Source organism: Diadema setosum, chromosome 10, assembly GCF_964275005.1.
Source record: "Diadema setosum chromosome 10, eeDiaSeto1, whole genome shotgun sequence".
In the NCBI taxonomy this organism is placed as follows: domain Eukaryota; kingdom Metazoa; phylum Echinodermata; class Echinoidea; order Diadematoida; family Diadematidae; genus Diadema; species Diadema setosum.
This window is the reverse complement of record NC_092694.1, coordinates 37,915,582-37,930,619: the sequence shown is the minus strand read 5'-3', so window position 1 is coordinate 37,930,619 and position 15,038 is coordinate 37,915,582. Positions and strand designations below refer to the sequence as shown.

General features: G+C 37.6%; 1 protein-coding gene across 1 annotated transcript; it reads left to right on the top strand.

The window, feature by feature from the left end:
* The first annotated feature begins 928 nt into the window (after window positions 1–928).
* Window positions 929–2,353, top strand: LOC140234000 (uncharacterized). Its single transcript, XM_072314086.1, has one exon. The coding sequence runs from the start codon at window positions 929–931 to the stop codon at window positions 2,351–2,353; it is 1,425 nt and encodes a 474-aa protein (XP_072170187.1).
* Window positions 2,354–15,038: the final 12,685 nt, after the last annotated feature.

Below are 15,038 nucleotides of genomic sequence, written 5' to 3'. Positions count from 1 at the left end.
CTAGCTGGGCTCGACTTCTTTTATTAACCCATTGAGGGCGAGTCTCGAGTATACTCGGGCATGTGTCTATGGGAAATGCGTGTTGTACCAAAGTCAGCACGTGCGTAGCCGTCCTCAATGAGTCAATATGATGTCTCGATCCGCTGGCAGATAAGCTGCAAGAAGGTCTTCGACGAAGACTATCCAGTGCTTGCTTTCACGGCTTCTCACTTGAATACTAGTACAGTGTACTCTTCGACCTTTGTTCTGAGCGAAAGAGAGGGAAAGAAAGGGAGAGATAAAGAAAGAAAGAGGGAGCGCGAAAGAGAGGGAGCAATGAAAACAGCGCCTTCAAAGAATAAGCTTGAGCATTGTGTGCGTCCCGTTACTTCAATCATTAAGGGTGTACTGCGCAGCCCGGTGGGAACGTCCTCCTATCCAATCTCCTCCTCCCGTACCTCTCACATTTGCAGCTGGGCTGGGGCTTTAAGAGGTCACCTCTTCGCTTTAAGTTGAGTATACCAGCAGCTTGCATCTCGATGCATGGGCTGTCGAGTTTGGGTGACATGAGCATGTTGCGATATTGCAGAAAGCTGTAACGCCTTCGGCAGTACCAGTGGAGAAGAGCGGGGAGAAATGTTTGCTGCTTGGCATCGCTGGAGCATGGGTTGCTTTATCTTGGAATATTGATTGATACTTTTAGGTGGACTGGACGTGGCGGTTGGACCTAAAGAAATCGAAAGCTGCCCTCGCTAACGACTCAACGGAAGTGAAGGATCTTTCAGACTGTGATAGCACATGCTCTGTTACTGCGATAGATCAGTATACCGTGTACAGTAGACCGGTGAGTTGCAGAATAACGTTATTCTAGCGAACTGAAAAATAGAAGACCAATCTCCGAACCACTGAATGACTTGTGAGACGTCATCGAGTGCAAGACATTGCCACCATGCCTTCAGTAAGGGAATATCTTTGTGGTCACATTTGTGGGAAGATCATCCTGGATATAGCGTGTCTTTTAACGCTCAGTGCCCAGAACGCTTTCCTCGATCTCTTCATCATCCACCATAGTTCAGAGGAGGGCTTCTCTCAGGGGTACGTCTGGGTCATACTCGACACTTTCGTTACTCTCTTCTGGCTGGTCTGCTTCATCCTTCCATTTCTCGGCATCCGACCGAAGACTCAACTCCCACGGAGTCCCAATGGAAATATATGGGGTGAACTCCTCTACGCATACTCCTCGTGGCTCCTGTTCGCTCCGCTGCAGGTAGCCAAGATTCTCTCTCTCTACAACGCCGTTCCCACTCCGAGCGAGTCACGATGGGCGTTCACTGGGGAAATGTTGAGGATAGCTCTCTCCCTCACCGGCATCGTCTTCGTTCTGTTCGTCCACTGCCACGACTCCAACGTCGACAACATGAAATACCGGCTACGAATGCGCAGCATCGGGGGCGTGATCGCGCTCTCGATCCTAGACGGCAGCGATATCCTTTCGATGCTGCATGAAGAAGGATCGAGCGGCGAGTACCCCAGACCGCTCCGCAACGCCATTATGGTGTTCGGCAGCGCGTGGTTCATTCTCCCTCTGGTTCCTCTGTTCGCCTTGCGGGTCATGGTTGCTGAGATGGAGGTGGGCAAGCTGAACGAGCAGGAGAGCGACGAAGAACCAAAGGACGACGTGCAGATGACGGACGTCGATCTGGGCGTGACACCGACGACGCCCCAAGATCCTAGCCGAAGACGGGCAAAGTCGTTGAACGAAGGTCAGCTCGACAACGACACCAGCCAGGAGAAAAACGATGTGTCCGACGGTGAGTTAAAAAGTGGTCGACGATACCGAAGTTACACCAGTCTTAACTCACAGGAGGCTTCATCCACCGAGGCGAAGTCGCAGTCGTCAAGATTAAGTCAGAGCTTAGACCTCAGTCACATGAATGACAACCAAAATTGCAATGCTGATCTCACCACGTCCGAAAAGAGTCATGCCAACTCTACAAAGCGAAAGGACGAGGGGGACGGATTTCTTCCAATGGAGATCGACACCGACGCTGATGCTGAGGACGGTGACCAGGGGAAGAAAAAGGAGAAGAGGAAAAAGCACGATCACGTGACTCGAGAGTCGATGCGGCACTCGAAGAGCGCGATCTTCAACATCTTGCTCCTTCGTAACGACATCATGGTGTGTGTGTTCGACATCCCCTTCCTAGCCATCCGACTTCACCTCTGGCGTATTCACGATGTCTCGGCTTCCGTCTTCCTCACCAAGAACATCCTCATGGTCGTCAGCCTCATCCTGGAGATCTTTCACGAGCCGCCAAACTACGGACGAAAGAAGCCAAGACGAGGCCTCTGGAGATTGGGGAAATCAGACTAATGTTTCGATTTCTCCTGGATGTCAGCTTGATCCGACAGAGCTGTCTCATAATGCTTTACCAAAGATGAAAACATGATAGAAAAGTGCTGCGAAAAAAAGAAAATACAGTTTTGATGAAGACTTTTTGCTCTGATATGATTGAAAAACGATGAATACCTCTTCCAAAACCCCTCAACCACCTGGACTCTTTGCGGTGCTGTTTATGAAGTCGAGTTTGGCGTCGGAATTTGTGATACGCATGCAATGCCAGGAAGAATATTTGCGGAAATTATCAGTGAAACGATAAGTGAAAATGTCATTCGTGAATATACGCTGTGGGGGAAAAGTGATAGGAGCCTGACAATGTACAATTACCAAAATAGTTTTTGATATATACTTTTATAAGATGCTTTTGGTCAGACCGGAACGTATTTTGTCAGACATTAATTTGTTAAAGGCATTTAGAATGAACGTGTATTAGGTACAACTTTGTATTTTGTTATGTTTCTTTTCTAGCTGAATGATAATGAGTCTTTGTAAAAATTCACTACACACTGCTATAACTTCTGACCATTCAAGCATTGAGAATGAAGGGTTTGTGGGACGGACACTTTACTATTAGGGCTTCCTATAGCTCAGTTTGCAGAGCACCGGGCTAGCATTGTGGAGGTCTCGGGTTCGAATCTCTATGATATCCCAATTTCTTTGCTCAATCTATAACTACATATCAAATGTAAAGCGCCGCAGATCACGCTTTAAGTATGCACAGAAGGACATAGTGTTTTCATTTTTGTATTTCTTTATTAAAGATCAGACTTCTATTATAGATAATAGAAAGAGGACGTTATGAAAGCATGTAAAAGTATGAATCATGCTCATTCCCTATAGTCATGGAGTGGTTCAACTGTGAAAAGTCACATGCTAGTTCGTAATTAGCTCATGTGCACGATTGGTTAAAATTACCTCCATTTTTTTCTCAGTCGGTTAGGCATTGCACTTGTTTCAAAGCGACATAATACATGAGCCTGCCTGACGTAACAATTAATGTCATTCATCTTCAAACAAAGAATGGACTAACGTAGACCGAGTGACTAGAATATTCCGTCAATTATCAATTATTGTGGAAACATATATACATTTCATTGTTTTCCTTTGAATGCATTTGCAACTTCCTTCTTTTGATAGTTATTACTAAACACCAAGCTTGATATCAGGTGGATGTGCTCGCAAGCATAATTTATAAGGATTTGGCCCTACACATGAATAATTATTACATCGCATATGTTTACGTCAGTAAATTTACAGACCGAAGTGCCTATTGTTACAATTACAAATGACCTTTTCTGCTCATGGGCAAAGTGGAAGTGGTCTGTTAGTGAAAAAGGAAAAATCCTTGCCACAGTTTATCTCGGTGAATTAGTCACACAATGCATTCCACTCATGATAATTTTAACTCCCTACTCTTGACCAAGTGTTAAAGGGATCGTATAGTTTTGGTTGAGACCTAATTTCAGGTTTCTAACATTTTTGGTGAGATAATGAGAAACTTCATATGACATATTATGAAAGAGCATGTAATTCCATGAGGAATTCAACGTTTATTCGATGAAAATTGGTTTTGAAATGGCTGAGATATTCAAAACAGAGCATAAAGGTATGACCCACCTTTTATTACGATCGCTTTGTTTTACTTTATTTTTGGATTTTTCAGTCATTCCAAACCCGATTTTCATCAAATAAACTTGAATTCCTCTTAAAATATTATGCTCTGTACTATTTCATAATTGTTTTCTTGGTATCTCGCAAAAACTTAAAAGCCCAATTCTCATCTCCACCAATACTGTATCATCCCTTTAAAGCAAATAAAAAATAGGAACTGTAGATTCCGAACTATTTTGAAGCCATGCTACGTGAATAAGACAAAATATAGCAATAATAATGGTGATAATGATTACGGTTTTAATAATGTAGTTCAGCATAACGATATCAGTAATAATGATAATGACAAGTCGACCTCGTACAAGTCGAAATGTTGTCTTAGTCGAAGCACAATTCTCCCCGGATGGTTACAAACATGTTTCAGTAATAGTTATTAGTGTTTAAGTCGAAATTCACGAATGAAATCGAATGAATGTCGAAATTCATGATTCGAATTTCTCCCGTCTATTTTGATTCGACTTAGGCAAGGTTAACTATTATGACCATTAGATTGGTAGTCCCTTTCTTGTTGGCGTTTAACCATAGCAGAGGGCCTATCATGCCTATAAACCCATCTATGTAGAAAATCAACGAATAGAGGAAAGTGAATCTTTGTATATACCAAAGTATGAACCTAGTTTTATCTGAATGAGAAGAAGATACTCTCGTTATGAAACTGGTGAGATTCTTTTGCTGTCCATTCTTTCTTGATCAACATTGCTGCCTTGTAAATTGTTTGTTTTTTATTTAAGTTTTACCATTGTCTTTGTCTTCTTGGAGTGCAACCTTATGAATGTTAAACTTGTTTGTTCTTTTACGAGAAATACAACATCTGTGCTGCTACTCTTACTAGAGTGATTAATGTGATGCAAGTTTAATGTCCTACTCTGTAAAGGATGATGAATCAGTCGCCACCAGTGTTTTAGGATCGAAATAAAACATGTCCTTTTTCTATTCCGTACATTCGGGAATATCTCTTCTCACGTATCAAAGTTAAACATTAAACATTGTGCACATTCATTCATCATTTTCTGGTACATACATCGATGTTTATTTTTGTTATGATTGTCATGGTTCTAAAACGTCTGTCGAGAAAATGTTAAAGAAAACGAACATGAACTGACTTAAAGAGTTTTCAAGAACAGGAGATTATGGAATTCAGATGATATATTGCGGATGCACATTCTATAACAGTTAGCTGCTGGGTATTCAAAACACTCCCTCGTTTCTTCATTGTCATAAGATTAGTATCAGCAAAGAATTGCCGGGGAATGTCTGCAACAGCAACCTCATTACTTTGGGTATTCTTTTAATTTTCGAGGCATATACTGTACATCATTCTCTCTTCCTTTGACTTGAGAAATACTTAGAGAATTACAATAACATTTGGAGGATTTTATTCAGAGGGAATATTATAGTTCTACAGCGCAATACCATGTTTGTATACTACTCAACGGTATTTCACTGAAGAAAGTACGAAATCCACATTCTAAATCAAATTGATAAGACATGAAGATTGTATATAGATGGAGGAAATCAAGATGGCGGCCTACGAGTGAGACGTATATCAAACACCTGGGAATTGAAAATGCCTAAGTCTAAGCCCTCCTCCGGTTTCTTCGCCTCTGGAATCACACCTCAGAAGAAGAAAACCAAACTGTTTACTCAGAAAGACTCTCAAGTCATCAACTCAACGGTAAGCCAGAGTTCAACTGAAATTGAAAACCAGCCGAACGTGGCAGCGCAAGTGATCATATCTGACCATCATGCTCGCGGGGGCTCCGCCGGGGCTGCCCCGGTCGCAGCTGCCAGTACCAGTGCGGGCTCTACCTCGGCTAGCTCGGAATCTTCAGTCACATCAGCCCATACCCGGGATGACAAGCTTCAGGCACCGGCTTGGTTTCAGGCGTTTGAGACCCGGCTTGAAAGCCGTTTTGACGTATTGCTTGCTGAGTGTCGCGAGAAGCATGAAAGCATGGAGATGGATATTGCCAGTCTCAAAGAGGAAGTGGAGAGATTGTCCATTTCATTGAAAAAAGCTGAGGAGAAAGTGGACGACATTGAAAACCGAAACAGACGCAATAACATAGTTCTGTTCAATGTGGCAGAAAAAGCTGAAGGCGCTGACTGTGCAAGCTTCGTAAACAACCTGCTTAACGAGGCTGGCTGTCCGGATGTCAGAGATGCAGTACAAAGAGCACACAGAAGTGGCAAGTTGTCCAGAGAGCAAAATCCCCGCCCGCGCCCCATTCACGTTGGATTCAGCACTTACCTGGCCAAGGAAAAAGCGCGCAAGTCCCTGATCGAGTTCTTCAAGAGCAAGAGACAGAGTGATCACCAGACTAGAATGTTTGTCTCCGACGACTTCAGTCGCAGAGTACAGGCAATGAGAAAGGAGAAGCTACCTCAATTGATCAAGCTCAAGAAAGAAGGAAAGATTGCTTTTATGATCTATCCAGCCACTATCCGTATCCGCGATAAGATTACTGGAGTTACTAAGGACATTTGACTGCTGTACTTTTATGATTGTTGGTGAGTGGGAGTAGACCTCTTTTTGGTCACCTCCTCTCCAATCTACCTGTACTGGATATGCACTACTGTGTGGCAGGAATGTTCTCTTGAGGGGAGGGGTATGGCTGTGTCCCATGTAGTTTTTGTTTTATAAACAAATCTTGTACATATTTCAGACTTTACCTTTTTTTTTTCCTGCATGTTTCAAAGCAGCGCCAAATATGTAATTCAGTTGATCATATTACAGTTGAGATACATGTAGATCTTCCAATTTTTTGTTTGGAACGTGTCTGTGTCCCGCCATGATGTGTATGTATTGTATGTGTGTGTATGTATGCGTGTTTTTGCTTTGTACGATGCTGTGTTTGTAATTAATACATGATTGTTGTTAGAACTTATTTCATATTTACCGCAGAATGTTGATCTTAGTATTGTTTTTCTTTTTCGGTGAATTTCCTTTTTTCTTTTTTTTTCTTTTTTTGGAAATTTGGGCTTACATATTTGTACTTAATATTTTTGCAGAGATACCCCAGGTGTTTACTTGAACATCAGTCGCTGTCTATGACCGATTGTAGTATGTTTTTATGTCATGTTTTCGTTATTTATTGTTCAATTTTGCATCCAGCCATTAATTTTTCTTCATTTCACATTTTGGTACTTTGGTTCGTATGTGTCAAGAGAAGAAGCCAGACTATCGCATACCTTTGAATTATTATGGATTGTCTCATGTCGTCATTGAAAATCAGTTCTTTTAATTGTAGAGGAATTCAGGATTTTTTTAAAAGGAAAAGTTTATTTAATCATTTCCATAAGAGAGGTGATGATATTATATTTCTACAAGAGACTCATTCTCATAAAAGAGATGAAAATATTTGGTCTACACAATGGGGAGGTAATGCATGGTTTGCGAGTTACACCTCCAATAGTAGGGGAGTAGGAATATTAGTTAAACCCTCTAAAAAAGTACATATAAATTCTTCTTGTGAGGACCCAGAGGGGAGATTTCTTGTTTTAGAGGTTGTGATAGATAGTTTTATTTTAGTTTTAGTTAATATCTATGGGCCAAATAAGGACTGTCCTGAATTTTGGGGGGACTTACATGGTAAGCTAGAAGAGATAGGATCTTCCCACCTGGTAGTAGCAGGAGACCTGAATCTGGTATTAGGCCCATTTGATTATTATGGTTCTAAACCACACCACTCTAATACTCAGTCTCAAAGAGCATGTAGACTCTTCATGGAAGACTTTAATTTGGTAGATATATGGCGGAAAGATCACCCAAACGAGAGGATTTTTACCCGATACCAGTCAAACCCTGTTGCTTCCTCACGTTTGGATTATATACTAATTTCTACAGATTTGATTAATAATGCTAAGAATAGTGATATTGTTTCTGGTGTAGGGTCAGACCATTCAGTGGTTTCCGTGCAGTTACTGTGTAATGAGTCTATTCGTGGTAAGGGATATTGGAAATGTAATACTATGCTTCTTAAACATGATTCAGATTTTGGTTTGTTTATAAAGGAAAAAATAAAAGATTTTAAAGAAAATCATAACGATTCGGATTGTAATCCAAATATTATCTGGGATGCCTTTAAATGTACAATAAGAGGATATTGTATAGAATACAGTGCCAGAAAAAAACGAGAAAAATACAAAATTAAGAAGGAAGTAAAAGATAAAATTGAATATGTGAAAAAAAGAATTTCAGATACTATTATCACATATGGGGATGGAGCTCAAGATCAGTTAGTAGAATTAACCAAAGAATTGGTGAATTATGAAAATGTTATCAAGGAAATGGAAGATAAAGAAACAGCAGGTCTGATAGTGAGATCAAGAGTGAAGTGGGTAGAGGAAGGAGAACGTAGCACAAAATACTTTTGTAATTTGGAGAAAAGGGTTGGTGAAAAGAAAGTTATTCGTCAACTAAGGTTGCAGAATGATAAAATAATAGGGGAAAAAGATGAGGTACTGTTAGAATTACAAATTTTTTATTCTCACCTCTACACTTCTGAAAATGATCAGAACTCGTTTGAAAAGATGTCAGAATTTTTGAACAATATAGATATTCCCCAGATAGCAGAGACAGAAAAAACAAAATTAAATGCCCCAGTGACAAAATCAGAAATTTGGGCTATAGTGAAAGCAATGAGTTCCAATAAAACTCCAGGACTGGATGGGCTTCCAGTCGAATTTTATATTGTCTTCTTTAACGATATTATTGATTTATTGTTAGATATGTATAACTTCTCATTTATAAACTCTTTGTTACCGCAGTCTCTGAGACATGGTGTCATAACGTTGCTACCAAAGAAAGATAAGGATCCTTATTTAGTGAAAAATTACAGACCCATATCATTACTGAATGTAGATTATAAAATAATAGCAAAGCTTTTTGCAAATAGATTAAGATTGAGTTTACATACCATAATTAAGGAAGATCAACAAGGCTTTATGCCAGGTAGAAATATAAGTGCTAATATTCGGACCATTGTGGACATGATTGAATATACGGACATATTGAAGATACCAGGAACAATTTTGCTTCTAGATTTTGAAAAAGCATTTGATAGGGTTGAACATAATTTTTTATTTGAAATTCTTAAGAAATTTAACCTTGGAAACAACTTCATTCAGTGGATCAAAACTTTTTATAATGAGAGAAGTAGTTTTGTGGTGAATAATGGTTTTTTCACTGATCAAATTTCTTTATCTAGAGGTATTTTCCAAGGTTGTCCAATATCCCCACTACTTTTCATTTTAGCCATAGAAGTTCTGGGTATTGCTATTCGTAGCAGTGAACATATTAAAGGTATACCCATTGGGAATTATGAAAAAAAGTTGAGTATGTATGCAGATGATACAACAGTATTTTTGAATGGTGATGCAGAGTCTTTTCAAAATCTGTTTGAGTTGTTACACAAATTTGCAATATTCTCTGGATGTAAAATAAATCTATCAAAATCTGAAGCTATACACATTGGATCCTTAAAAGGGTCTACCTTTCATCCTCTTCAGTTGGAAGGTTTACAATGGAAGGAAAATTCATTTAAAGCATTGGGTGTTCTCTTTTCGCTGAATACGAAATCTTTGTATGAATTGAATTATGTACCCAAGTTAGTACAAATAGAACATACACTTAATTGTTGGAAGCAAAGAAATTTGTCATTATTAGGAAAGATAGCTGTGGTCAAAGCACTGCTCTTACCTCAGCTGACTTTTATGTTTACTGTGCTTTGTTTAAATATACCTCAGTCGTTCTTTAAACGACTGAATAGTATGCTCTTTAAATTTATATGGAAAGGGGGTAGAGATAGAGTGAAAAGAGAGTTAATATGTAATGATTATGATTCAGGCGGTTTGCGTATGATTGATCCTTTGGTTTATGCACAGGCTCAGAAGATGACATGGGTTGCAAAATTCTTAGATCCTTATTATTCAAATACATGGAAGGATATTGAACAGATAATGCTATTGAATTTTCATGAACAAAGCTTAGTCTTGTGGAGAGCAAATGCCCCAGGTTGTGTTTTGAACAAGCTTAAGAATTCTCAATTAGTTGAAACCTTAAAAGTATGGTACATTTATAGAGAAGGTATTTTGAAAGACCTTGGCCTTTCAAATTTTCATTTACAGGACTATGTATGGTGGAATAAGAAAGTTAGTTTGAAACATAGACCTTTTTTCTATTACCCTGACTGGTTTGAGAAAGGAATTCATTTTATTAATGATTTGCACATAGGGGGTCGTGTCAAAACCTTTGAAGAGCTAGTTCTGGAATTTGATATTGCAATTAAGGATAGGAGAAAATATAACTCTTTAATGAATGGTATTTATCTTTCATGGTTTGATTCTTCCTTGGATACCGATGAAGATATGTTTGATAAAATAGTGTCAGAGCTGGTGAAAAAAAAGAAAATTTCTAAACATGCTTATCCGGTAATAAGAAATGTACATTGTGACTCCTCATGTGAGAAAAGAATAGGTAAATGGAAAGACCTCTTCTCCATTAATGATGAAACAGTTCAGTGGGATGTTATTCATATGAATAACTATAAATGTACTGTTGAAACACAACTTCGTTCCTTTTATTTTAAGGTTTTTCATGATGTTATTGGTTTAAATGCATTCTTATTTAAGATTAAAAGAATAGAACACCCAAACTGCATGTTTTGTAGTCAAGAACAGGAAACTGCTTTTCATCTATTTGTACACTGTCCTAAAACACTACCTTTATGGAAAAAATTATTTGATTTCATAGAGGAAAAGACCAAAAAGGTATATACCTTTTTGCCTTTTAATATGATGTTTGGTGTAAATAATGACGTAGAATTTTGTACATGTATAAATTTTTTATTTCTTTGTCTTAAGTTTTATATATATAGATGTAGATTTCAAGGTTCAACTTTGAATTTTGATGCATTTATGGCTTTAGTAAAGTATAAACAGAAAACTGAATATGCTATAGCACAAAAGAAAGGTAAATTACAATGTCATTTGAGGAAGTGGTCCATGCTTTTGTAATGGTTGATCCTCTATTTTCATATATCTCATAGACATCCATCTTCTTGTGTTATTCCATTATGGCAGATAGTTTAATGTGACTTGTTTACTGAACCCTTTTTAATGCTATAGGCTGGACATTTGTACATTGTTTTTATTGTGTGCTTTGTTTGTTTTATGGTTGCATAAAAAAATAAAAAGAGAAAAAAAAAAAAAAGATTGTATATAGATAAGACTTTGCTTTGAATGTTGACAGATGGTATAGGATGATAGACATTCCCACGATTGATTGCATAGTTCAGATCATTTCATTAATTTCCATATTTCAATATATATATATATATATATATATATATATATAATCTTGATATATATATATGCATCATATATCTACTTTCTTTGCTCAAAGTTTTCAATATAACTCTAAATGCAATACGACGGCATAATTATACAAACCATATAAACATTCTAAAACTCGACAAAATAATCAATGACATAATAACATTGAATGTGTAAAGAAAATACAAAGAACTTCAATGTTACCTACAATAAAACAAAATTGTCTGATTACAGGCCCCATTATGACAATAGGACGTCGTATTATTAATCCTAGCATTCAAAATAATACCAACAATATTGATCATATTTGTGATAATTGTATATTTTATAATCATTAATATAAACTTAGTTCAAAGAGTACCATGAAATGTAGTTTGTGAATTAAAAACACATACCCGCCTACTGTATTTGTTGTGGGCCAAAAGGGAGGTGATTATCAAAGGTGAGGTAAATGATTTACGACGCCTCGATCCCTTTGCCAATTTTGGCGAATCATTCTCCAAACATTGGCCGCAGGCTGTGGGGCAAATATTTGATCGTTATTGTGGGAAAAAAAATGATTGGCATATCTCTCAGTCACTTAACATTGCCCTGGCCCATCTAACAGCTCTTTTGTATTCGTGTCTGTGCATGTTATTTGAGTCTCTTCAATCATACTTATATATAGAATGCCTATATTAATTATATAATTATATATCACTTAATGTAATGTTTAACACATTATACCCTGGAATTAAGAAAAGCAGAACTTGATCGCTGGCTATTTTTAGTTGCTGTTGATTTTGTCAGGTAAATATAATAATATTTGCTGTCACACAGATCATGAGTGTTGCTTGTTTTGTGAATTTAGAACGTATATATACGCAAACTGCATGGCAATGGACCAATACACTGGCATTACTCAAATTTCATAAGTACAAGCTGTACATTTCAGAAAGAAGCTCCCAAACAAATGCCAAACGACCAGAAATCTTGTCCGAAACTTCCCCCACATACACTTGTATCAGCAACTAATGAATGTAAAATAATTTGATTCCAAGTGTCAACATGCATTTATAGTATGCACGTGTAGATGGGATATCTTGCTTCCATGTCTTTATAAAGGGAAAATCCATAAATTTGAACCCAGGTAAACAGGATTAATTAATTACTGAGAGACTGAATAGACCGGTTGTGCAGTGCATTCAGATTTTATGCGTGATTTTTTCGCAAAAGTTGCCCTTAGCTACCACAAAGCTTGCTGTAGACTTGCCCTACCTAACAACAACTAAATGAATTCCTGTCTTTGGAACATATTGGAGGGAGCAGGAAAATTGAATTAGTAAAATGCTGTAAAAAAAAAGAAACATTCCTAAATGTTGATACATTAAAGCAACGGTCCATTGATCAGAATGTACGGAAGTCGTGCATATCGGGTAAGTGTACCAGTAGTTAGTTTGTATTATGCACAAGGACTCCAAAACATCCATCGATTTATCTTCTTCGTTCCCTACCTTTCAAGGAGACCCAATTGTTTCATTGTCATGAATCCCGATTATTCTGTCATATCAGATAACGGCCTACACCGTATTTAGGTTTGACATTAATTCTTAGCTCGTTTATCAAGTGGGAGTCTGTATGTAGGCCTACGTCATGCGTTTGAACGATGTTGGAGTGTGTGTACTAGAAACTGAGATGGACCAAAATTAATTCAATTCTCTCTCTCTCTCTCTCTTATCGTTTACACACACACACACACACACACTCACATATCATATGCATTATATATATATATATATATATATATATATATATATATAAGGATGACGAAGTAGGGTAGTAATGCATTTCAGTCCAACAGTGCTATTTATTCAGACCAAATTTTCGACGAATACATACGTCTTCCTCAGGGTCGACAATGACAATGACCCTGAGGAAGACGTATGTACTCGTCGAAAATTTGGTCTGAATAAATACCACTGTTGGACTGAAATGTATTAATACCCTACTTCGTCATCTTTTCTGTACTGGTACCAACACGCGGACTACAAACATCATTATATATATGAATATATAGACATATATATGTATATATATATATATATATATATATATATATATATATATATATAGTGGGATGATGCTGATATTTTTATTAACCCATTTCCTACGGGAACCTGGTGGCCTGTGTTTTAAGTCTATGGGGAATTCAAAATTCAGAATGAAATGGGTTAAACGCTTCTGTCATTTTGGGGAAGAATGATATAATTGAGACAATAATGAAGACAGTGGATGTCGCACGATGCCGGCTGGTGATAGAAGCTTTTGACCTAGGTCTTCGTTAGCTTTATTGTCTGTTTATACGAAATGGAATATAATTGAATATTATAAACATTATATATATATACTATATATATATATATATATATATATATATATATATATATATACATATATATATATATATATATATATATATATATATATATATATATAATTGGCAGCAAAACTTGCACATAGACGTGGCTGATGTTGGGTTGCACCCCTTTAATCAAGCTTTCTGGCGAAATGCCCCGCCATGTTCTGGTCAAGCCCTTTGCTTTCAATATAAATAATACTGTATATATATATATATATATATATATATATATATATATATACTGTTTCTGTTATTTATGTACAAATGTATGTGTCTGATGTACCAAATACTCATTATTCACAAAGGCTCTAGTCCGTCAAAGTCCGTCAGCCTTATAATTATCGACATTGACTTACAGCGCCTACATTTCATGTCCGAATACTGTCGTAGCAGATTAAATCAACCTAATTCTATTTTTTTTTTTCCTTGAAGACTAATTATTTCAGCAGAAGAATTTTTGTGACGCATGCTTCGCGCGCCTCGACAGAACATTATTCAGAGTGGTGAGATAATTATACTCTATCGTGTTCATTTTATCTGGCCCATCCGTATCCGGGCAATTACCCCCCGAGGGCAATTACCCCCCGGCTATATACTGATTAGTGGTAAGGTTAGAGTTAAGATTAGGGTTAGGGTTGGGTTTAGTGTTAGGAGTTTGGGTTATGGTTAGGATTAGTTTCAGGATTAGGATTAGGATTAGGGACAGGGGAAGGGTCCGGGGTAATTGCCCAGGGGGTAATTGCCCTAGACCCGGCCCATCACATGTCAATTCTTAATCTTAGGAAAGATAGCGATTTATACTATGAACGTTCTGCTTTAATCACGACATTTCAGAGAATAAATGACATAAACTGCAACAAAAAGCACAGTTTTGGACCTGTGTTAACAAAATGCGACTTCAGAATTATGCCACGCTGTGTTAGAGACAACCTATTATGATATTACATGCCTGTGTTACTTCGTGAGGTCTTGTTTTGGTTTTCTTAAGTTAACATCTGTTGCTTTCACAATCTTATCCCGTGGTATAGGAGGTTAAACAAATTTATACGGGTGTTGTGACAGACGCGAAGAGGAATTTCAAGTGGACATACTCAAAGCAAGGCTCGGCACTTATCAAGTGTTAAAACAATATATAAGGTTTGGTTTCTATCTATACGATAATCCGTTATTGATATAAAGAGGGTGAGGTTTAAGGGGTGATACAAGCCCATCGAGTCATGGATTAGTTGCTGATAACATGTATGTTGTTTTGAT

Bases quoted from the DNA above. Each gene is read 5' to 3' on its own strand.
- LOC140234000 (XM_072314086.1), top strand. From the start codon at position 929: ATGCCTTCAGTAAGGGAATATCTTTGTGGTCACATTTGTGGGAAGATC.